The sequence below is a fragment of the Benincasa hispida genome, chromosome 1 (assembly GCF_009727055.1).
Source record: "Benincasa hispida cultivar B227 chromosome 1, ASM972705v1, whole genome shotgun sequence".
In the NCBI taxonomy this organism is placed as follows: Eukaryota; Viridiplantae; Streptophyta; class Magnoliopsida; order Cucurbitales; family Cucurbitaceae; genus Benincasa; species Benincasa hispida.
The window spans coordinates 23,027,074-23,052,416 of NC_052349.1; the positions used below are offsets into that span (position 1 = coordinate 23,027,074).

The window sequence follows — 25,343 nt, forward strand, 5'->3', positions numbered from 1 at the left end:
TAGTGGTTTATTCATCATGTACCTGTTAGAATATTATCCATCATATATATAAAAGTAAAACTGATAAAATCATAACAGATAACATCATTAATATAAACTAGAATTCTTAGAGATGTAGTTCTATCATCAATGTCCATCTTCATTGGTATTGTAACATTCACAAAATAATATAGTTCATTGTTAGTAGTGTTGTAGTCTTTTTCAATAACATTTTAAAATCAAGTTCTAACATTAAGTCTAAGAAGGTTGAGATTCAGATTGAGAAGGTTGAGATTGAGTTTGAGAGTTTAGTTTAGAGATGTTTAAGCTGAAGCTTGGAGCATTGTCCATCAATGAAGTCGTTTTGGTTTTTTTCTTCTTTTTAGAAGGTGCTTTGTCCATTTCCTTTTCCTTTGCTGTGTGTTTCCTTTCTCTCTTAGACCTCTCATTGACAATTTTCCTATCATCATCTAATACTTTTGGTCTAAACTTTGTACGTTTCCCTTTTCCTTCATTGTATAGAAATATATCATTGTATATTAATGATAGACACTGATAGAATTCTATCAGTCTATCAATGTCTATCATTGATGTACAATGATTGACCTCATTGACTTCTATCAGGAATGTCTATCACTAATAGACATTGATAAAATTCTATCAACGTATATCAGTGATAGACACTTCCTGACAAAAGCCTATCTTTTAGATTTCAACTTAGATATTTACCTTCTGGTGAACATGATCAGTTTTTCCAGATGTTCTACAACTTAAGTTCATTTTGTTGCAATAATATAATGTAATGTGTCATTGTTACATAAGAATTAAGAAAGTGATAAAATTTTCTATTAGTGATAGACATTCTATCAGTGTCTATCACTGATGGGTAGTGATAAATCTAATTAACTTTCATGACAATGTAGCTTAACAAAGGAAACAAAGTTGCTTAAGAGACGAAGCAAACCTTTTCCTTTCCATCATCTTCCTCAAACTCTATTGTTAATTCCTGTGTCTTTGGGGTTTCCAAAGGTGTAACGACCCGACCCTTTAGGACTTAAGTTAGACCATTACTAAACACATGCATGCATGGAACTTAAAACGACACTCTGTTATGGTGAAATAAATGCTAATTAAATAAGGTAAATTTAAAAGACTTTGCATTTAATTTCAAATATTAAAAACAATGGTAGGGTACCTATAAATCATAACTGATAATAAATAAATCTGAAAGCGATTCTTAATAGTAAGTTTTAAACATCAACACTGAAGGCTAAGAAAAACATGAAAATAAGTTTAAATCTCATGAGCGGAAGCATAAAATTGATCCCAGTGGCTCGTTCACGAATTTCGCTTGTCATTCGCCGGTGCGTCTCTACTCTTACCTGAAACATAAATATGAGAAATGGTGAGTATAAAATACACAGTAAGTAACCTCACTACTGGGGTCAGGCTAGGCATCTATGTCCTCTAGATGCCTATCCCTAGTGGAACATATAAACTGCTCTAGTTCTCATGGGACACATATATACATGAAAAACTTATTTCTATCCTACTGTAGTTAAGTATGTCCACTATTCTAGTAAGTCCCGTAGGACCCACAACCTCTGATGAATCCCGAAGGAAACACAATCTCTTACATATGTATGGTTATGCATACACCTCTTTCATATACACATAACCCACCTAATGTGTACATCTTCCGTACACATGGTTACGTATACACTTCTTTCGTATATACATAACCCACTGAATGTGTACCTCTTTCGTACACCTGGTTAAGTATACACCTCTTTCGTACACCTGGTTAAGTATACACCTCTTTCGTATACACTTAACCTACTGAGTATGTACCTCTTTCGACATCTAGTTATGTATACACCTCTTTCGTATACACATAACCCACTGAATGTGTACCTCTTTCGTATACCTGGTTAAGTATACACCTTTTTCGTATACACCTAACCTACTGAGTATGTACCTCTTTCGTACATCTAGTTATGTAGATACCTCTTTCGTATACACATAACCCACTGAGTATGTACCTCTTTCGTACACCCCAGATCCTCTCTATAAATGTAGGGATGCGTACCTCTTTAGCACACATATGTCAAGTTATATGACAATCGCCCCCAAGGATAAGTTTTAAATACTTGTTCATTGTCCAATATGTCGACATGTTTCCAATTAACAACATTGTGTCCTTGCATAGGGATTAAAAAGGACTCTAAGAAAATAAGGTTTGCCAACTTAACCTTGATACTATCACTTTTAGAATCATGTAGAAAATTAAAGCTTCTCTCGATGTCCTTTCTATCAATCGAATCACCATTCTTAAAGACTCTTTTTCTAAGTTTGGAAATTTGTTCTTTTTCTTCTAAACCTATTGATGGTAGTTGAGTACTATTTAAACCTGTGATTAAACAAAATTCTTTTAATCCAAACTCTGCTATATGCTCATTAAAGTTAAAAGCCAAAACATTTGGCTTATTTGTGATGCATTGTTTTCTTAAAAGGTAGTTTATGAAACTTGTGGACATTTTCTCAAGTTTTATATTTAGAAAGTAATCGAAAGGACCATTTCTAAAAGTATTTAAATTCCTATCATCTAATTGGTTTTTTATAATTTGTATTACATCTAATCATATGCATATTGTTATCTTCAAATGCTTGTTCTAGTCTTTCATTATTGTTCGATGTTCATGTTCGTGTTCCACCTGTTTAAACATATAAATATTAGTAATAAACAAGTGATATATGTTTATAGAAAACTATCACTCATTATTATCATTTAATAAACATTTGTAGATATCTATAACTGATAGACAATGATAGATTCTTATCACTATCTATTGCAAACCATGAAATATGATAGACAATGATAGCAGTTTTTTTATAGTAGCTATCGAACATATATAAGAAGTCCATATAACTGATAGACAGGGATATACCACTATCAATTTCTATCATAGTTTGTTTATACCTTCAATTTTAGTTTTCCTTGTTCTCCCTTTTGAGTTTTTATCTTCTTTTGTTTTTTTTGATGATTCTTCTCCTTTAAGTGTCTTCCTTTTGATGTTGCTTACCATTTGTACCTAAAATTTAGGGTTAATAAATATTACCACTAAACAAAACAAAAATTAGGCTTAATAACTATAATCACTCATAAATTGACAAGAAGAAAAGAAAAGAGTTACTTTTTGATGTTGAGTAATTATTGATGTAGTGGTAGAAGAAAGATGCCGCAAGAAGTAGCAGTGGAAGAAGAAAAGGACCAAGACAGACTAGAATGGAGATGAACAACGGACAGAAAAGGACGTAAATAGAAAAAAAAAAGCAGCAGTATCGATGAAGCAGAGTCGATGGAAGAAAATAACCTAAATAAAAAAAATGAGGGAAGATGAAGCAACTTAGATGGAAGAAAATGACGTAAATAAGAAAAAAAATGTGAAGCAGCGTGATGGAATAATAATAATAATAATAATAATGACTAACAGAGATGATGGGATTGGAGGAGATGAAGCGCTTCGTTGGAGGGAAAAATCGGGTTAATTAATCAGATCTTGTCTTTTCCCTTTTTTTGTCTGGGTGGGTTTTTTTGGTATTTTACATCATTTTTTGGGGTTGGTTGGGTGTTACTATTCTTAATGTTTTTTTTCTATAAATTGTAAATAATTTGACCCAAATTTTTATATTTAAAAATCCCCTAATAATAACAGTAACATTCAAATATTCAATATTCATTACATCATTTCAAATAAAAGTAAATAATCAAATGCATAACCTTTGAACAATCTGTTGTAGATTTTTTTTTCAGAAATAATATCCACGCTAAACAAAATAAAAGATATCAGTACAAAATTATGAGAAACTTAATTTTCTATTAAATAACAAAAATATATCAACTAATTAAAAGAAAAATGTTGCACCTTACTAAAAAAAACCTTTAAGAATATTTTTCCAAAATAATATCGATTATAAACAAAATAATAATAATAATAAAAAATCAGTACAAGATTATAAGAAACTTAATTTTCTATTAAATAACAAAAATATATCAACTAATTAAAAGAAAAATGTTGCACCTTACTAAAAAAAACCTTTAAGAATATTTTTCCAAAATAATATCGATTATAAACAAAATAATAATAATAATAAAAAATCAGTACAAGATTATAAGAAACTTAATTTTCTATTAAATAACAAAAATATAGTAACTTACCAAAAAATGTTGCACTAAAATAAAATAATAATATGAACGGGTGAGGAAGATGGTAGAAATTGAGATGACTATCAAATTCGGGGGAGGAATATGAAAAAGAGGTAAAAAGGATGGTTGTTTCGGGAGAAAATATGAAGAAGATGGGAGAAAAAAATGCTTCTCAGGTGTTATGGAGAAAATGGAGGAAGAATGTGAAGGAATTGAGGGGGAAAATACCTAAAATTTAAGAGAAAAGTGAACTGGAAAATGACAAAATTCAAAAAGTTTTACCACGGTCAACGAGGTGGTCTGACGCGCTTTGAATGCGTCTTTTGAACAATCGCATTCAAACCGATTTGACATTTAAACTTCTATTTTTTTATTTAATTATTTGAATGCATCTAGATGCATTTAAGGTAACCGATAAAAAAAGAATAAAATAATGTTGAATGAATGCATTCAAATAAAGATAAAAAAAAAAAAAAAATCTTCTTTTCCTAAATAGTTTGAAAACAACTATTTTAACTAATTAAGTTCTAAAACATCATTATTTCTCAAATTAACTCAATAATAATTATCACAAATACGAAATGAGAGTAAAAAATAGCAAATATAATCACAGTAAAAAGTTAATATTCATTATTTTTAAAATTCCGATTATTCTAAATTAACCCAAAGTGGATTTGGTGTTAAAAATAATAGTAATAATAAATAAATAAATAAATAATCAATCAATTAATTTAAAATAAAAAATAAATTAATTAAAAAAAAAAAAAAAAAAAAAAAAAAAAGAAGAAGAAGAAAGAAGAAGAAGAATAAAAGAAAAACCTCTTATTTAAGTCCGTCCCAAAGAACCAGAAAAAACGAGAGATTTCTGGTTCTGGAATCATCGTGAACTCGCCAGATCGTAGAACTCTCTAGACTCTCATCGCCATCACTCACTATAAATTCCATTTCCCGTTGAGCAAACCACGAGAATCGATCGCCATTAACATTGCTCGCATTTTGCTTTCTTGCTTGAATTCCAATCCCTTTTCGTTTATTTCTCTCACTCGTTCATTTCTTGCTGATTCTTCCCGCCATGGAGGACGATTTTGAGTTACCATCTGCAAGCAATGTGGACGAGGAAATGGGTTTTCCCGAGGATGAAGCGGAGAGCTCAGTTCTGAAGGTTGGCGAAGAGAAGGAGATTGGAAAGAATGGGCTGAAGAAGAAACTTGTTAAAGAAGGTGAAGGATGGGAAACTCCTGACACTGGCGATGAAGTCGAAGGTAAAATGGCGATTGTTCGATTCATTTCTTGTTGATGCTTGAATTTATTGGGATTTTCGTATTGAATGTTACTAATTCAGGACTTGTGTTTGTTTTTGTCCAGTGCATTATACGGGAACCCTTCTTGATGGAACTCAATTTGATTCGAGCCGTGACCGAGGAACGCCTTTCAAGTTCAAGCTCGGGGAAGGTAATTTCGTTTGTGATTTGAAGTTATGTGACGATCATATTTCGACGTTACAATACTGGATTAGATTATCGGTTGGAAAGTCTGCTTAGTTGAACTCGGATACAAAGATTGATCCAGCGATATATTTATTGGAATCTTGTTGATCATTCGTAATCCATGGTCGTAAATTTGAAGTTATCTGATGATAGCAACTGTGTCGAAATTTGCTTCTACGTTACAGTTCTGGATTAGATTTTCGGTTGGAAAGTCTGCTTAGTTGAATTCAGTTGCAAAGATCGAGCTAGGGGTATATTTATTGGAATTTTGTTGATCTTTCGTCATCCATGATCGTTTCTAGTCGGTCTTCCATTTGTTTTTTGATACAGTGGTCGTTTAGCTCATATCACGTTATTTATTTCAACCAGGGCAAGTAATTAAAGGGTGGGATGAAGGTATCAGAACAATGAAAAAGGGTGAAAATGCAGTTTTCACGATACCCCCTGAATTGGCCTATGGAGAGTCCGGCTCTCCTCCAACAATTCCACCGAACGCTACTCTTCAATTTGACGTTGAGCTACTTTCATGGCACAGTGTCAAAGACATCTGTCAAGATGGAGGAATCTTGAAGAAGATCCTTGTTAAAGGAGACGGTTGGGACAAACCGAAGGATTTAGACGAAGTCTCGGGTGCGTTATCCATTTCAGTCTACTTTTTTTCCCTTCTCATATGGATAGTCTTAGCTTTTGAAGTATTTCTAACTTTCTTTGATATTTCCAGTTCTTTATGAGGCTCGTCTAGAGGATGGTACTCTGATCTCAAAATCTGATGGTGTCGAATTCACCCTTGGAAAGGGTAAGTATTCATTGCGCCTCGAATCTTGTTGTCTTAAATTTGAAGGGTATCTGAATTTTCTTGTTCTGGTTGTGTAGGGTACTTCTGTCCTGCCTTGGCAACATCTGTGAAGACGATGAAGAAGGGAGAGAAAGCTTTGTTGACTGTGAGGCCACAATGTGAGTGAAGCTACACATTCTCTTCTCTCTGGTTCTTGTGGCTTGAATCCATGGACGTGCTTATTCTTACTTGTTATTTCATCATTCAACAGATGCATTTGGGGAGTCTGGTAGGCCTGCAGCTGGAGAAGAAGGTGCTGTGCCTCCAAATGCCACACTTCAGATAACCCTTCAACTGGTTTCTTGGAAAACTGTTACAGAGGTTACTAAGGATAAGAAGGTCCTGAAGAAGACTCAAAAGGAGGGAGAAGGATATGATCAGCCAAATGAGGGAGCAGTGGTGCAAGGTGACATAACCGTACTACTTCAGTTGATCGAGAAATGCTAATGATTTAAATTGTAATCTAAGTAGCTAATACATTGAACTCCTGTTCTTGATTAAGTAGCTAATACAGTGAGCTTCTGTTCTTGCCAGTGAAACTCATTGGCAAACTGGTTGACGGGACGGTTTTTACGAAGAAGGGTGATGATGAGAAGCCTTTTGAGTTCAAAACTGACGAAGGTATACTGATCTTGGTAATGTTCTCTGAGTATGGAAGGTTTTGGATCATTATGGTTTTACCAACTGAGCTATAATTTGGAATATGGAACAGAACAAGTCATTGAAGGACTCGACTTGGCTGTAAGAAAGATGAAGAAGGGAGAAATTGCCTTGGTGATGATTTATCCACAATATGCATTTGGATCTTCCGATTCATCCCAAGATCTAGCTGTGGTTCCTGCAAACTCAACTGTATATTACGAAGTTGAGCTAGTTTCATTCGTCAAAGTATGTCTGAAATATCCACTTGTTGCCAGGTTTCTTACAAGAAAATGTTCCATCAAACTGATATTAACTTTTTGTTATTGCAGGAAAAAGAATCTTGGGATCTCAGCACAGCAGAAGAGAAAATAGAAGCAGCAAGCAAAAAGAAGGAAGAAGGAAATGTTCTGTTCAGAGCTGGAAAATATGACAGAGCATCAAGAAGATATGAAAAGGTATTTGTATGGATCGGTAAAAGTTTGAAGTCGTAACTAATTCTCATTGAAGAGAGATTGGCTAACTTTGTTGTCCACCATCAATCTGTATGGTAGGCTGTGCGCTACATTGAATATGATACTTCTTTCAACGATGAGGAGAAGCAACAGAGCAAGGCGCTAAAGATTTCGTGCAACCTCAACAACGCTGCTTGCAAATTGAAAGTCAAAGACTACAAACAAGCAGAGAAGCTCTGTACAAAGGTCCGCCCTGTGATTCTTTTATCTCATCTTTTTTGACATAATAAAGATCCATTTGCTTAGTTTCTTAACAAACACATTTAATTTCTCGATCAACAGGTGTTGGAACTGGACAGTAGGAACGTGAAAGCTCTTTATAGAAGGGCTCAAGCATATATTCAACTCGTTGATCTTGATCTTGCTGAGCAGGATATCAAGAAAGCCCTTGAAATAGACCCAGATAATAGGTAATTCATCGACTACTAAGAAGCATGAACATTGACAAGGACACGGGGATAAGCCAATTTTAGGGAAAAAAAACAAAATTAGGACATATTGGGAATAAGTTATTATTTATCTATTAATTATTATTTTTTTAGGATATATATAAATAACTTTAACCTAAAATACCAAATGCGATCCACCAAAGAGCATAAAATGTCAGGTTGATTAATAATTATGAGATAAAATGATTAGGTTAGTTTTTTATAAGTTTTTTATGTTAATGTTTTTTTTAATCTTTGGTTTTTTTTTTTTTTTTAAAAAAAAGAGTTTTCCTTTTGTTTTTGTTTTATTCTTAGTTTGACGGCATATAATTGATTTGAGCTATTTGGGCTTAAGATAGGAGGTTGGACCATTTTCATGAAAGAAAAAAAAAAACAAAGATCCGAGCATGTCTAGGGAGTATCTCAAACGTGTCTCTAGACGCTGAAATTAAGAATGAACAAATAAAAACTCCGACAAGCACACCCCTGCTTCATAGGACGAGAACATCCTTGTTTATAAGTAGCTTTCAATGACAAGGGCCTCGAGTAGGTTGACAATAGCAGAACATGTTTGGTTATTCAAGCGCTCATGTTGTGTATCATTACATTGTTAATACAGGGAAGTGAAGATCGAATACAGACAGTTGAAAGAGAAAGTGAAGGAATACAACAAGAGAGATGCACAGTTTTATGGCAACATTTTTGCAAAAATGAACAAGTTGGAGCAGGCGAAGTCTGCAGTAAGTTAAATCAAATAAATAATGTTTCTGTATCACTCTATTCTGTAATGAATCCTCTTTAGACATGAGACTTTGCATATATGGTTTGCAGAATTCAGCAGGGAAGCAGGAGGCAGTGCCAATGACCATTGATAGCAAAGCTTAGTGGCCAGTAGTTTGATACTTAAGCCTATGCATAACGAGGTGTTGTGTTTGGAGAACATAGCATTGTATTGGTGTCTTGTTTACACTTTGTATAATAACTCAGTGTTTTGAAGAGTGCTTGTGCATTGCTTTATCCATTCTCCTTTCAGATGAGAGAATACAATAAAAAATCCTTCTGTTTTCCATATATTTTACCCTGCTTTCTTTTATTCATGGTTTTGAGACTTGTTCAATATTCAATTTGCTGCAATTGTTGAGGTACATGGGCTTTTGTTAATGATTGAATAAAGTCTTTGAAACTCTAAAACAATATACCGGTTGAAGAGAAGAACTTCCAAGTTAAATTTACATTTAGATGTGGACCTGGTATTTCCTGATCAATGGTATACATTCATATATAAGCATGTAGAGAGATAAGTGTTTTGGGCAACGAACTTCTTGGTGTAAGGAGTCAAAAAATTGTTGTACATTTTGTTGTTTCTGTACGTATTTACTTTTTATCCATATTTTGTCTTTAGTTTTTAGGTCCTGTCTGATGGGTCTTCCTATTTTTATTTTATTGTTTTAAGAACTCATATTTGTTTATTCCCAAATAAGACATTTTTCAAAACATAATTCGAAGCTTGGCATGCGAAGTTAATCTAAATGATTTTTATTTTGGGACTTGGACCAAGATTTCAAATGCCTTTCTAAAGAAGAAACAGCGAGAAAATCAGGGGGAAAATATTAAGCATGAACTTAGAAAACATAAAACAAAAAGGATTTGTTACCAAATGAGAAGTCAAGTAGTAGATACAGAAACATCTAACGTTAACGACACAAGCTCATCGGCTGATTTCTTGGATTTTTTATTTTTAGTTTTTGAAAATTAAGAGGTGAGGATGTGTATTTATTAAATTTAATCATTATCTGGGAGAGAAATCTTGTATTTTGTTAACAATTTCATCTATCTCATCACCACCCACGCTCAATTTTAGTTTTCATCATTATTGACTCTCATTACCATTTTGGTAATCAGCTCTAGCCACATTCGATACCACTATTGATGGTCAATTTCGATGACCTTCGACAACAGTCATCTTGAATTATTAGTTCATAGTATTTTATAGTCATTTTTATAGTAATTTGACATTAATATGAACACTTTTAACGTATAACAAACAAAGAGATTTGTATACAAGAACATTCTTGGAAAAGGGTATTAAACACATAATATTTTTGCTTCAAACACTTTTTTATCGAAAAGTGCTTTAATGAAAATAACTTCTTGAAAAATATTTTTCGAAGTTCATTCAAATATAAATTGTATCATGTCAAAAAGATTATAAATTGGAGTTCAGGAGGCAAAAGAAAATTGTCGAATATATCTATGATTTTGATGGACGTTTATGTGATATATTTATGTGTGTGCACTTGACTATTTGTGGGACATGTAGTTTTTTTGTATCATATAATTAGGTCGAAGAATGTGATCATTGGTATATATTTTTCATGTCGTTAATGTAATACAACATTAATAGGATCATTATAGTTTAATTACATTTCGAGGATATTTCACTCACATTATAAATCTATATTTGTTTCGGTCCAATAAATTCAATATAACTATATGTACAAGTTTGTAAAATAATTGCTTAAATTAAAAAGGTTTGAAATGCATGATTTAGAAGTAAATCGTAGACTCCAAAACTTCAACAAAATATATATATCGTGCAATCCATAATTTATTAAAAAAGTCGTAAGAACTATTGAATAAAAAAGTTTTCAAACAAAAATAATTGCCATAAAAATAATAAATTATTTGTGTCAGAAAAAATTATACCGGATATCTCTGATATATGAACTTAACTTAATACCTCAAATACCTAAAATATAAACATATGAACGTGACAATATATAGACTCCACAAACATATGAACTCTATACCATATCTTATCTCAACATCCCAAATAGCCCTTGAGTAACATCCATTCCACCTTTAAATGTATTTCTCTATTTCTTGTCAATGTTTTAGAAAATTCAGTTAAATTTTAAAAACTAAAACGATGGATATTAGGAGAAAATTTATTCAAATGAATCAAAAGTTATCAAAACAAGGAGACAATCTCTCTATTTATCGAGAATTGAAAAGCAACCAATTCTAATTCTAATTAATAAAAGAAACTAATTCTAATCCTAATCCTAATAAACCAAAGAAACTACTTATAATCCTAATTAGTCAAGAAAATTAATTTTAATTTTCATAAATCAAATATTTGACCAAGATACTCTAAGTTACTCTAATCCTGCCACATTACTATCCCTCCGAAAAATACTTGTCCTTGTGTTTAAAAAGAAAATGAAGGTATGAATAAAAAGGTAAGCTGCTTGAATGTAAACAACTCTTGAACAATTAATATCAATAACATGTAAATTGCATAAGTTGAGCCAAGATTTGTCTTTTGAAATGGAATAAATTTTTCAATAAAATCATCGTGAATTAATCCAAGAATTATGTTACTCGAGGAATCCATTGCTAGCATAACTAAGTCTAAGAAAATCTTAGTTTCAAAGTTTAAAGTAAATTTGACTTAGGTTGGGCCATATGTATTGTAGTGGTTTTGAGTATGGATTGATCAGAAAGCTTTAATAAAAGGAAATGGGCTCTAAATTGGAATTGGTTTTGGGGTTGTTTTAGGTTAAAAAAGTATGGGTAATGGGTCGATTCGGTAAAAGGAATATGGGTGAAAAAATCATAAAATAATTCGCCTTGTATTGCTTTATCTTCTTCTCTCTCGTGAATGACTGTGAATGAGATGTCAACTAGCCTTTAATGATTTCCTTTGTCACTCACACAATCTTCTTCTTCATCTTCTTCTTTCTGGATTTGTTAGTTCAGCTACCTCAGTCTTGTCGGTGATTTCACCAAGATACCTACATTTTTTTCCAAACATGTCATCTCCCACGTTGCTTTGCAATCGACTTGAATTAGGTTTTCAAGCTTCTTCAAATAAGTTTGTCTGTAGGTATTTTCTTCTTCTACCTTTCCAACGACTTTGATTTCAACATCTCTTATGTTCTAGTGATATTCGTGGGTCGGGTCGGGTCACTTTCCTCCATTTTTGAAATTGATTTCCTTTTTTATTTGATTAGCGCAAGCTCCAATTTGAAATTAGTTTTATAGTCGTTGTATTCCCCTTTTGAAATTGTGGTCTGCGAGCTCTTCTGTCCATGTCCCACTTAGAGATGCCCAACGGGTAGGGCGGGGACGAGGAAGGTTTTTCCTTCCCATCCCCTTCCCCTATTTCATTCCCCATCCCCGTGAAATTCCCCGCAGGGATTAGAGCGAGGATTCCTAGTGGGGAATTCACGGGGATCGAGTTCCCCGCAAGGAAAATTTTTCCGTTTGTTTTTTTTTAATATATTCATTTTTAGCAATTTTGTTTGTTCTCGACCAAATAAAATTACATATATATTAAATGAGTTATTTCCAACAAATTTTTCATTTAAATAAAATATTATAAAATAATAATATTATATGTGTAAAAATATAATTTAATCCTATAATTTCTAAAAGTTAAAATTTAAATATTATAACATTTATGGCTTAAGGTAGAAAATCTTAAATGTTAAAACAATTTAGAAATGTATTAAAGTACGAAAATGTTGAAATGAAAATTAGAAAATAACTAGCTTTCTATACCACAATTGTTGTAAAAAGTATATAGATATAATAATAACAATAATGATAATAATAATAAGAAGAAGAATAATAAGTAATTATTATTATATAAATATAATTATGTAATATATTCATCGGGGCGGGGCGGGGGTGGGACGAGACAGACGGGAAATATAATCTCCGTTCCCCGTCCCTGTTTAGCTAACAGGGAAAAAATTATCTCCGCTCCCTCCCCCATTCTCTATCTAATCAGGGATTCTCCGCCCGAGTCCCCGCAGGGTCCCAACCCCATGGGGTAAATGGACATCCCTAGTCTCACTCCCTATTCTATTCTTCCTCATCTTCTTTATTGGATAATTCTTAACTCTTTGGGTGAGGTTTACTAAACCTTGAAGTATGGGTGCTCATGTGACACCCCAAAGATTTATACATTTATTTAGTAAAAAAAAAAAAAGAGAAGAGTTAATAGTTAATTAAGGAAAAGGAGAAGGGGAATTAGGGTTATAAATGAGAGTTGGGGAACCTCGGGCTGCGTGCAAAAGAAAAAAAAAGGGGGGAAAATTGTTTTTCTTTCTTTTTTTTTTCCTCTCTTCTTCTTCCTCCTTCCAGCCCCCACGTTTCCTTTCACTGTACCAGTCACCGCCTCCTCTAGGGTTTTCTTCTTCTCTTCTTTTTCTAGCCAACCTCTTGCTTCCAGCCGCGCGAGGAGTCGTGCTAGTCGTCGCTGTCGACCAAGCTACGCTCGCCAGTCATTTTTTTCTTCCCTGTCCGTCGACCCGAAGCGACGAACGACGAGCTAAAGTCGCGACTCAGAGCTGCGTCTCTCTCTCTCTCTCTGCTGCATCGTTCTCTCCGTCCGCCAGCCGCCGGTCTAAATCCCAAGCGTCGTCCGTCAGTCTTAGGTTCTGGTTACCGTTGGATCACGGTGGTTCTGTCCAATATGTCTGTTGGGGTAAGTTTCGTTTTGACAGCCCATCGTCATTTGGAATTCTTGAGCCTAAGCTAACTTTCATCCATGAAATTTGTGGTTGGTTTCAGGAACGTGTGGCGGTAAAGGAAGTTTCCAAGCGGAGTAAGAGTTTGTTTTGAGGCAGTTCGTTATCCTGAGGTAAGCGGTTTACTGCCGGTTTTGCCCTAGGATCTTGATAAGCCTGCTGGTCAGAAGGAATTTTTTTTTATGTCACTGTATGTATGAGTAAATTGTGATAAAGTTTGATGTATGGGTAATTGTGCTGAAGTTTGATGTATGAGTAGACTGTGGTAAAGTTTGATGTATGAGTAGATGGTGATAATGTTTGATGTATGGGTAATTGTGATAAAGTTGGATGTATGGGAAATTGTGGTAAAGTTTGATGTTGATTCATGACCTTGAATGCATGCTTACGTCTGTCTGAGATTTTAATGATTGTTAGTGTCAGAATTCATGATTGCATGCTTATGTCCATATGAGATTTTAATGACTGTTAGTGTTACCATTGGGCTATGCACATTGCATGTTGTGAGCCTTCGGGCCCACACCTGTACGGTGTCATTTTTGGGATCACCACTTATGTTTATGCCTGTGACCTTCGGGTTTGCCCCTTATGCCTATGCCTATGATGCCCTCGTGTACTTTGGTCCAATGAAAAACTAACAGATCACTGACACACTTTTCTTTTCCTATTTTTCAGGTAAGAGTAATGATAGACCGATGCATGACAAGAGAGATCCGTGAGATCCGTGAGATCCGTGACTTGGCCATTAGGCAACTTACTGCTTCCGCATTTAGTGTCATGTTTTGGAGTCTGGTTTAGGAGTTAGATGTTTTAAACTCTCATGCTATATTCATTAATTTTATTTTTTGACTATTTAATTGTTTTTCATTTTAAAGTTGAGTTTAGGGGTACCCCAATCGGTAATTTTTTTTTATTATTTTTTTTAATTTTTGTTTTAGTTTATCATTATTATTTATTTATTTACCTTTGCTCGTTCGAGCATTATTAAATAAAAATTCGGCTCTTTAATTTAATTGTTTAGAGAAAAAATGTACGGTTAAGCCTATACATGCATGAAGTAGCGACTAGAAATAAGTAGAAAACTAGAGTCGTTACATCATGGGTTGAGTTGGATTGGGTTGAAAGACTTTCTAGACCCAACCCAATTATTCGGGTTGTAAATTTCTTCAACCCAAATAACCTTTATTAATTAATGAATCCAACCTAACCCAACCATGAAATATTTGGGTTGGATTGGTTCGAGTTAATCGGGACATTTATTTTTTGTTTTAAAAAGAAGCAAAACGTACATATTTTAAAATCTAAAAAAATTTAATATATTGAATTAAGATTAACAACTTAATTTCAATTTACATAGTAAAATTTTTCTTTTTAAAGTGTAAATAAACTACTTTTAAGAGTTGTTGAATAATAAATTATTAAAAAAAATATTAAAATTAAATAAAACTAAAATCAATATATGTATAAATAATTGTGTTATAAGTAATAGAAAAAATATATTTTTAAGTTAATAATAAATTTGGGTCGGTTAGGGTTGGTTTGGGTTATATTAGGTGAACCCATGAACCAACCCAACCTATAAAATTTTCATTTATTTGAACTCAACCCAACCCAACCCAAATGAGTTGATAACCCAACCCAAACCACATGGGTTGGGTTTGGTTGATCGATTTTTTGGGTCATCGGATTTTTTGAATATCCCTACCTTGAAGTTTTTTCTGCCATATAATTGATCCAACTAAAGAGAAAATTTCTCTGATAATCTCATCATCAATAGAACATTCAACCGATTGCAAGCAGTTGATTGTAGTCTTCGATAAGATGGTGGGTGTCTCCACCTCTTTGTTTTGGGAAGTTTCTACCGTGGAGGGTTTATTTCCCTCCATCATGCCGAATAGATTTTGATGCTTTGATATCAAATGATGAGTATCAAGAGAGAATTTTATTCAAAAGAATTAAAAGTTATCAAAATAAGGAGACATTCTCTCTATTTATAGTGGATTGAAAAACAAATTAATTCTAATCCTAATTAATGAAATAAACTAATCCTAACCATAATCCTAATAAACTAAGGAACCGATCATAGTCCTAATCAATCAAGAAAACTGATCATAATCATAATCAATTAATGATTTAACTAAGATATCATAATTATGCTAATCCTACCACATCATAAAAAGAAAAGTAGTTTTTAAAACTTTTTTATTATTGAAATTTGGCAAAAAAATTCAACTCTGGTACTTGATAAAATGTAAATGTAAGAAAATGAAATAAAATAGACTTAATATTCATTTAAGAAAAAACAAAAAACAAAAAATGAAAGTCTCGTTTTATATCTAATTTGGTTTGTTAAAATTAAATATATTTTCTTTCAATTTTGTACCTTAATTTACATAATTTCAAAATTTAAAAAACCATTTTTTTAATTTTTAAAATTTGACTTGATTTTTTATAACATTAATAAAAAAGATAGATAACAAAACAAGTAATTGAAAAGCAAAAAGAATGTTTAATTTAAAAAAACTAAAAACTAAAAGTTTAATTTAAAAAAACTAAAAACTAAAAACTAAAAACTAACTGCCAAATAGTATCTGGCTTAAAAGTCGTAAAAATAACAAAACAAATATAATATGGAAGGGAAGAAAAAGACAAAACAAGTGGACCAATGACCAATGGACTCATGAAACGAGCCGGGTCGACCCGAATCAACGAAAAAGCTCCAGATCCAAACCCGCAAAAATTCATTAAAAAAAAAAAAAAAAAACCTTCATTCTCGCTCTTCCTCTATTCTTATAATAAAAGTCCCTTTACATCTTCTCTATCATTTCAAATTTCTTCCCTCTCTCTCTCTCTCTCTTCTCTAACGGCTAATTCTCTCTCTTCTTCCCTTCTCTCTCGCTCCCTTGTCTTCGTCTTCCTCAAAATCTTCACTCTTCTTTCCTTCTTTCCTTCTCTCTGTGAATTTCCCATTTCTCTTCAATGAAGCACTTTATGCACCCAAGAAACGCTATCTTGCGAGATACCCATGTCGCCGATCCACCTTCTACTTCGCCTAGCCCTAGCGCCGGAATCAAGGGTAGACCCCCTCGGAAACCCAAGTCATCTAAAGAGAATGCTCCCCCTTCAGATCCGAACTCCATGGTTCCGGATTCCAAACCCTCGCCGGCTAAGTTGAAGAGCCCGCTTCCACCTAGGCCTCCGTCTTCTAATCCACTTAAACGGAAGCTCAGCATGGAGACTGTTCCTGAGAATTCCATCCCTGGTTTGTCTGATTCTGGTGTGAAGGTACATTACGTGTTGTAATTCTGGATGTTTTCGTTCCTTTTTTTTTTTTTTTGTCTTAATTTGGGTGGAGAACTAAGAAGTGACAGTGTAAGTTTTCAGATTCAGTGAAGTTATGTCAGTGGATCATGGATGGACTGCTGTAATTTTGTTATACTTAGCTAAGTGGATGGACTGGTGTTTTGTGTAGCTTTAGTTAGCTATTAGGTGGGAATGACTCTGTTTCTTGTTCAGTTCGTATATCTTTTGGATGTCAGACACGCGTTGTGTTACTGAAAACTTGAAGGTTGAACTGTGGTTCTAATGCTATCGTTTATTTGTGGCTTGTCTTGAGAAAATATTCTATATTATGTTAGCTCAGATGAGGGTTAGAGATAGTGTACTCTCAATTTAAGAGGATTTATTGCTCTAGCTTCCAAGCTCAGCTTTGAAATTTTTGCCAAGTATAAATTATCTGTGATTTTTAGGTGGTAGTGCGCATGAGGCCACCGTGCAAGGACAGAGATGAAGGGGATAATATAGTACAGAACGTTACCGGTGATTCTTTGTCAATTAATGGACAAACCTTTACTTTTGATGCTGTTGCTGACACAGAGGCAACACAGGCATGATCTTTAGTGAACTCTGTTCTAGCTTGCTCTTTGATGAAATCGGACAATATGGTAGGGTGAAAATTTAATTTTTTTCTATTCTGTTTTCAGCTTGATATCTTCCAGCTTGTAGGAGAGCCTCTTGTTGAAAATTGTATGGCAGGTTTCAACAGTTCTGTATTTGCATATGGGCAAGTATGTTGTATCTCTTCATCTGCCTTTCTGTTTCTTGACTTTTGTGATGTTTATTTTGTATCCTAAATGCCTATGTACTAATTGAACCAGACGGGAAGCGGAAAGACATATACCATGTGGGGTCCAGCCAATGCTTTGTCAGATGACAATTTATTAAGCGAACAAAAAGGCTTGACTCCCCGTGTTTTTGAACGTCTCTTTGCTCGTATAAACGAGGTGGGTTTAAAAGTTATAGTTCTTGGATTCTTGAAGATGCACATTATTTAGTCTTTGATTAAAATTGCAGGAAGAAGTGAAGCATGCTGACAAGTTACTCAAGTATCAGTGTCACTGTTCTTTTCTCGAGGTTGGACAACAGTTGCCTTCTACAGAATGATCTACATATTTTATCTATGAATTCATTTCAATTCACTGGAAAAACTTTGTTGCAGATTTACAATGAACAAATCACTGATCTATTGGATCCAAATCAGAAAAACCTCCAGGTTATTCATATTGCCTATTGCCTCTCTCTCTCTCTCTCCTCCCCCCCAAAATAATAAAATAGAAAAATAGAGAACAAAGTGTTGTTCTTGTTCTATTTCCTGTTATACGAGAAACTAATTTGGTCTTCTGTTGAATTTATCTCACAGATTAGAGAAGATGTAAAATCTGGTGTTTATGTTGAAAATTTAACTGAGGAGTGCGTATCCACAATGGCAGATGTTACTCGGCTTTTAATGAAGGTTTTTATCTTCCTCTTCCTGCTAAAATGTGCATCTAAGTGGACCTCAACCAAGCAATATATATATATTTACGGAATAGTTGAAATAGAAATGTTATGGATATTCTATATTCTTTTTTTGTCATGGTTAAGGATAACATTTTTTATATTGATTTTATTAAAATATTGTTATTTTAATTGGAACTCTTTGATTTCATCATGATATATTTCATCCATAAGCTCTTTATGTGATCGGTTTTAGGCTTTATACAACCTGTATTTAGCAATTATTCACATAAAATGCTAATTATTCTGTTTGCTATGGATCAATGTAACTTGCCTCCTATACATTGGATTGGAATTGATTTGATTATTTTCTCTTTCTATGTGGCATTCACAATGGTAACTAATATTGGATGCATATTGACAGCTTAAGTCGAGGGAGCATGTTAAAGTAATTACCAACTACCAAGTACAGAGATCTATGATATAAGAACTCTATTTCACTTTTTAAGTATTAGGGGTCAAGTAGTAGCAATTGTTGCCAAAGTGAGCTTAGTTCAATGGTAATTGGCGTGACTTTCTTCCCTAGAGGTTGAAGGTTCGATCCCCATCTCCGCAGTTATTGTACTAAAAAAAAGTAGTTGCAATTGTCCAAAATGTCCGTATATAATTTATATTCTATCCTTCATATTTTGAATATTGTAATTTTGTAGATCAGTGGAATTTGATTCAGTATGCAATTGGAATCATAAATTTAAATTAATAATCAAGTTTTGGACTTTGTTAATTGAGATTAGTTCCTATTACTAAAGCATGGAAAGGGGAAACCTTAATAAAGATGAAAAAATGTTTGACACTTTGTAGTCTTGATTTTAGAGACCGTGTCATATACTTTCTAAACCATGAAGACTTGTCATCACAATATAGTGAAATTTTGGCTTTAGTAGTTCCTGGTCACCATTGTTCTTCCTTTTCACGGTTAACCTTTTAAAATAACTTGGATACAGTTTTGAACATCATCTTTATAATCTCCAAATAATTATGCAGGGTTTATCCAACAGGCGGACTGGTGCAACAAGTGTTAATTCTGAGAGTTCACGGTCACATACTGTTTTTACCTGTGTTGTTGAATCTCGATCCAAGGTAATGCTAAAAGAATGTTGCTAGTACCTTGTAATATGGTATTATTGGATTTAGAGTGAAAAAAAGAAAAAAGAAGTATATGAGAGGGGTATGTAACAGCTGTGGGCATTGTTGGAAAATGGCAATGAATTTGTAGATCGGATTACAGATAGTCCAGTTTGTTCAGGATGGAAATGCATGGTATTACGTTTCTATGTTCAAGGACTGGTACTTGTAAAATTTAGACTCACAATCATTTTATATTGTGCAGAGACTGGCAGATGGTTTAAGTAGCTTTAAAACAAGTAGAATAAATCTTGTTGATTTAGCTGGTTCTGAGAGGCAGAAGCTAACTGGTGCAGCTGGAGAGCGCTTGAAGGAAGCAGGCAATATCAACAGATCACTCTCACAACTCGGGTAACCTGTGAAAACTAGTGGGAGATATTTCAGATCTCATTTAAGCAGTGATCTTTCCAATATTTTTTTCTTCATTTAATTTGTAATGTTAATTAATTGGCTAATTATTTATCAGAAGGCTCGTTCATACCCCGCTGCATGTTTTACTGTTTTGATTTTCCGTGAGCTTACAATCTGACAATATTTTATTTCTAGTTTCATGTATTGATAATGGGGAACTAAATGTTAGAAACAACATTGCTGCTGGAATTTGACAAAAATTGATGCTGCCGGATAATTTAGAAAGTGTATACAAATTTTAGCCGTATAAAGGAAATTATTTTTTTAATACAGTTTTGACTACATCTCATAAGGACGTCCCTTGAAGAAAGTCCTCTTTTCCTATTTTATTGAGAAAACGATTGTGGTACAGGAATCTTATTAATATTCTTGCCGAGATTTCTCAATCTGGAAAGCAAAGGCACATCCCGTACAGAGACTCCAGGCTCACTTTTTTATTGCAAGAATCTCTCGGGGGAAATGCAAAATTAGCGATGGTTTGTGCCATTTCTCCATCACAAAGGTTAATATAATATTGCAGGGTTCCTCTTGCTTTGACGGTACTTTTTTCTTCTTGAAATGAAAATTACGTGGGTTGTTTTTGCAGCTGCAAGAGTGAAAGTTTTAGCACCTTGAGGTTTGCCCAGCGTGCCAAAGCTATAAAAAACAAAGCTATTGTTAATGAAGTTATGCAAGATGATGTGAATCACTTGCGTGAAGTTATACGGCAGCTCAGGGTACAGTTTTTGTTTTTAGTGTTTAGCAATTTTTCATGTAATGTTTGTACTTCTTTGAGTTGTGAATATGACTAAACTAAGATGTTTAACAGGATGAACTACACCGACTAAAGTCAAATGGAAATAGTTTAAGTGACACAAATGGAGGTCACTCTGCAGCATGGATCCGTAGGAGTTTAAATCTACTGAAGTCTAGCATAAGTCGTCCCATTGCATTACCTCATGTGGATGATGATGGTGATGAAGAAATGGAAATTGATGAGGAAGCTGTTGAGAAGCTCTGTGATCAACTGGACAAACAAAATACAGGTTCAGATGCTAGTGAAGGAAAGGAAGCTGGAACGGTTAAATCAGGTTCCTCAATTGCCTTAGAAGGAAATGAGTTAACTAAGTTTCAGCCGTGTGCTTCTGGAAGTGAATGTCGAAAGGAAATCTCTGATGATATAGATGTAAATATGGAAGAGGAAACATCTGCACAAGATGAGGTTATGATTGTTGGTTCAACAGAAGAGCCTGTTTACGAAACCCCAGTATGTTCTGTTGCCGATGTGCCAAACCATAACCTTGAAGTAGAAAGTCAAATGGCAACAGACTCGTGTGACCAAATTCTCATAGGTGAACCTTCGGGTAATAGTATTATGAGGTCTTCAATGGAGAGAGTGAAAAGTGAACTAAAAACTTCAGGAGATGGCCACTTGTGTACATCCTCTGAACCTCTCGGTGGATCTCAGGCTACCAAGTGCGAATTAGATACGCTCAACAATTTCTCAAATGGGATTATTAGTTGTGTTTCTCCTCCAGGCCTCAGCATAGTTCCTTGTGATGTGTCTCCAATTCTCAAATCCCCTACTCCAAGCGTTTCACCTAGAATTTGTGAAAGCAGGAAAAGCTTGAGGACTTCAACGATGTTGTCTGCTTCACAGAAAGATCTTCAGGCTGAGACTAAGCTGGGCTTACATTGTCTGCAAAAATCATGTGAGAAGTCCTTAAAAAGGAGCTCCGCTAATGCATTATCCCTGTTTTCTACTCAGAGTAAGAATACTGGTGTAACAACAGAACAATTGGCTGCAAGCATCCGCAATGGGCTTGAAATTATTGATAGTTGTCGTCAGAGTTCAGCATTGCGAAGGTCTTCATTCAGATTTTCATATAAACCTGCAGAAAAGGTTAATGTGCCAATAAACAAAATTGATGTTGCCGTGCAAACATCTTGCGATGATGAGGCTGCTGGTGAAAACCTTGTTATGTGCACTAGTTGCAAAATTAGAAAGCAGCTGGAGGTTAGAGAGGAGGACAGCAGTTCAGATCTGCAATTAGTACCTGTGGATGGTACAGACTCTGCCGAGAAATCCAGGATACAAGTTCCTAAAGTATGTCAAGTTGAATTCTACATTTTCCAGCTGCTTGGTGTAGTATATGTTGCTAAATACTTCTTGTTCTTCTGCAGGCAGTTGAGAAAGTTCTTGCTGGGGCTATCAGAAGAGAAATGGCCCTTGAAGAATACTGCAACAAGCAAGCATTTGATATAAGTCAACTCAACCGTTTGGTATGTTCCTTCAGGATTTGCCTGTTTAATCCCCTATACCTGCTTGCCAGGGTCTCTTGATTTAGCTTGACTTTGCTTGGCCACTTTCACAGGTACAACAGTATAAGCATGAGAGAGAATGCAATGCTGTGCTTGGGCAAGCCAGAGAGGACAAAATTCTTCGCCTTGAGAGCCTCATGGACGGTGTTTTACCAACTGAGGAATTCATGGAGGAGGAACTGGTGTCACTCACGCATGAGCATAAGGTCTGAGTTTTTCTATCTAGAGATTTTTCCACTGAGATTATATCATCTCTAACTTTGGTATGTACAGATATTGAAGGAAAAATATGAGAATCACCCTGAAGTCCTACAGACACGAATGGAGTTGAAAAAAGTTCAAGATGAATTGCAAAGTTACAGGAATTTCTATGACTTGGGTGAGAGAGAAGTGCTAATGGAGGAGATTCAGGATTTAAGAAGTCAGCTGCAATATTACATCGATTCACCTTCCACATCCTTGCGAAACTCTCCTTTACAATTGACTTATTCTGAGCCTAGTAGTGCTCCACCTCTTGGTGCAATTCCCGAATCAACAGAAGAGAGTGCTGAGGAGAAACATGAACAGGAGAGAGCTCGTTGGACCGAGGAGGAGAGCAAATGGATCTCTCTTTCAGAAGAACTCAGAAGTGAACTTGAAGCGAGCAGGTTGTTAGCAGATAAAAGAAAACGAGAGTTTGAAGCTGAGAAGAAATGTGCTGAAGAGCTGGAGGAAGCTATGCAAATGGCTATGGCAGGTCATGCACGGTTGCTGGAACAGTATGCAGACTTGGAAGAAAAGCACATGCAATTGCTTTTAAGACATAGAAAGATACAGGATGGAATTGGGGATGTAAAAAAGGCAGCTTCCAGAGCAGGAGTGAAGGGAGCAGAGTCCAAGTTTATAAATGCCCTTGCTGCTGAAATTTCAGCACTTAAAGTTGAAAGAGAGCGAGAAAGGCGCTATCTAAGAGATGAGAACAAGGGACTTCAAGCTCAATTGAGAGATACTGCTGAAGCTGTGCAGGCTGCAGGTGAATTGCTTGTGCGGCTCAAAGAAGCAGAGGAGGGAGTTGCTGCTGCTCAGGTCAGTTAAAAAATGATATTGATGCATTCTCATGATAGCTATCACTTATCGGTTTGCATTCTTTTATTCCATAGTATGCAAACACAGGTTTGACAGGCATGGCTCTGAAGTTGTTGATGTTAAAAATGAAACATTTAATGGAAAAGCTAGTATTGTTTTCTTTGGAGTAATACTAAGGTCGTCCAACTTTGAGTTGAACATAAAATCACTTGATGATTTATAATATACTCGAGTGTTCATGGCCTGGTCCTAAGTCGGTGCAAAAAATGGAATGCAAAAAATGGAACTTCTAATGGGAAAAATCGTTAATATGCCAACTTGAGCATGACTCATCCTAGACCAAATTGGTCAGGGGTTCAATCTCCATCCCCACGTGTTAAACTAAAAAAGGTTGGTTAATGCTATTTGTTTTGGGGGTTATTAACCAAGGTTGTCTGAACTTTGGTTTGAATATAAAATGGCTATAACAAGTGAAAGGGGCAGCACAAAGATTACTGCCCGCATATCACTTGATTCAATAGACAGTCTTGATTTCAAAAACTTGTTTGTTTGCAAGATTTACATATCCTGTTTAGTTCTAGAGAAGGTAAATTGATATTGCTTTGTTTTAGTATATTGCCGTGAGTACTTGCACCATTATTATCCGACTGCACATTGTAGATCCTGCTTGATCTCATGCAACTGGAACATTGTATATAAATCTTGAACTTCTCTTTTATAGTTGGCTATTTTCAGAAAAGATATGTTTATTGTATATCTTCTGTATTTTTTCTGCACCAAGCTATCCTATATTGAATGAAAATGGGGGTGTTTTTGTGCCTGATTTTATTGTTCCTTTTAATTAGTATATATCTCAACTAACATATTGTTAACTAAATTAATGATGTCTGCAGATGCGAGCAATTGAAGCTGAGCAAGAAGTCGAGAAGGCCTACAAACAGATTGATAAATTGAAGCAAAAACATGAAAAGGAAATCAGCACACTCAATGCTCTCATCGCAGATTCTCGTTTACCAAAGGAAGCTATACGACCTGCTTACGACGATGAAATTAGCAAAGCCAAATACGACATAGATGATTCCCATGATCAGCGTTGGAGAGAGGAATTTGAGCCATTCTACAATGGCGAAGATGGTGAGCTACCTAAACTCTCAGAACCATCCTGGTTCACTGGATATGATAGATGCAACATATAATAGGATGAAAAGATTATGGTAGTGCGACCATATACATGTCACCCGTAAATTCTCCAATTATATATAGTTGTTCAATGTAACACTCTTTCTTGGTGTTCGCATTAACTGATTATGAGGAGAACTGCATGATAGTTCCCTTTATTGTTTGTATTTCAAATTCACATTGTGGAAGTTCATAAGAGTGAAATGAATTGTAGAATTCTTTTATCGTTTCCCTCCCTTTCAAATTCTTCTCTCTTAGTTTTGAGAAATATGTGTGACATTATGAATAATGTCAAAACCTACCACCAAACTTTAGAAACAGAAAATTCCATGGGTTAATTCTTTGCGTTTACTTTTACATGTGTTCTTGTATAGATAATTGTTGCGTTTTGTTCTCTTTTATATTAGCTGATTAAAAATCACATAATAATTTTATTCAAGGAGGGAAATCTTGAGAAAAGATTCTTATTTTGTATTTAAATTTACAAAATTCAATGTCATTCTGACATATATTGTCAACTTGTTGACAAAAAAGTACAAAAAACCTTGCTTACATTATTCACCATGCAATTTTCTGCTCTCCATTAGAGGTTAAAGATATTCTTCCCAAGGTGTGGCTGCCAATAGGTCAGTTATGAATGGATCCCAAATTTTGTGGTGTTGAAACAAAATGGATAATGATGGACCCCAAAAAGCAAAGGAAGCAGAGAGATAACATAGTTTTGTGAAAATAAAGGGTTTCAGATAATGTTTTGAAGTTTGGGCATAAAAATAGGAGCCAGTCATCCATCCTAGTT

General features: G+C 34.6%; 2 protein-coding genes across 3 annotated transcripts; both read left to right on the forward strand.

Annotated features, from left to right (window-relative positions):
* Positions 1–5,015: 5,015 nt before the first annotated feature.
* Positions 5,016–9,163, forward strand: LOC120070338 (peptidyl-prolyl cis-trans isomerase FKBP62-like). Its single transcript, XM_039022269.1, has 13 exons — positions 5,016–5,448; positions 5,552–5,638; positions 6,043–6,303; positions 6,395–6,469; positions 6,547–6,627; positions 6,720–6,914; positions 7,043–7,129; positions 7,221–7,396; positions 7,480–7,605; positions 7,702–7,848; positions 7,945–8,072; positions 8,710–8,830; positions 8,922–9,163. Exons 1-13 carry the CDS (start codon positions 5,259–5,261, stop codon positions 8,973–8,975), a joined length of 1,728 nt encoding a protein of 575 aa, XP_038878197.1. The 5' UTR covers positions 5,016–5,258; the 3' UTR covers positions 8,976–9,163.
* A 3,938-nt stretch (positions 9,164–13,101) lies between these two features.
* Positions 13,102–24,778, forward strand: LOC120084815 (kinesin-like protein KIN-12B). 2 transcript variants are annotated; one of them, XM_039040640.1, is made up of 17 exons: positions 13,102–13,587; positions 13,674–13,743; positions 17,380–17,517; positions 17,614–17,697; positions 17,788–17,913; positions 17,984–18,043; positions 18,129–18,182; positions 18,330–18,422; positions 19,451–19,546; positions 19,797–19,942; positions 20,355–20,504; positions 20,589–20,718; positions 20,811–22,088; positions 22,166–22,264; positions 22,357–22,509; positions 22,577–23,368; positions 24,262–24,778. In XM_039040640.1, the coding sequence occupies exons 3-17, from the start codon at positions 17,392–17,394 to the stop codon at positions 24,562–24,564; spliced, it is 3,690 nt and encodes a 1,229-aa protein (XP_038896568.1). In that variant the 5' UTR covers positions 13,102–13,587; positions 13,674–13,743; positions 17,380–17,391; the 3' UTR covers positions 24,565–24,778. The 2 variants fall into 2 exon arrangements, with proteins under 2 accessions (XP_038896568.1, XP_038896563.1); XM_039040635.1 differs by lacking the exons at positions 13,102–13,587; positions 13,674–13,743 and adding an exon at positions 16,391–16,915.
* The last annotated feature ends 565 nt before the right edge of the window (positions 24,779–25,343 follow it).

Coding starts and splice junctions, on each gene's coding strand:
- LOC120070338 (XM_039022269.1), top strand. CDS start 5,259: ATGGAGGACGATTTTGAGTTACCATCTGCAAGCAATGTGGACGAGGAA. Junction 6,304..6,394: donor GGATTTAGACGAAGTCTCGG/GTGCGTTATCCA, acceptor TGATATTTCCAG/TTCTTTATGAGGCTCGTCTA. Junction 8,073..8,709: donor GAAATAGACCCAGATAATAG/GTAATTCATCGA, acceptor TTGTTAATACAG/GGAAGTGAAGATCGAATACA.
- LOC120084815 (XM_039040635.1), top strand. CDS start 16,610: ATGAAGCACTTTATGCACCCAAGAAACGCTATCTTGCGAGATACCCAT. Junction 20,719..20,810: donor AAGTTATACGGCAGCTCAGG/GTACAGTTTTTG, acceptor GATGTTTAACAG/GATGAACTACACCGACTAAA. Junction 23,369..24,261: donor AGGGAGTTGCTGCTGCTCAG/GTCAGTTAAAAA, acceptor TGATGTCTGCAG/ATGCGAGCAATTGAAGCTGA.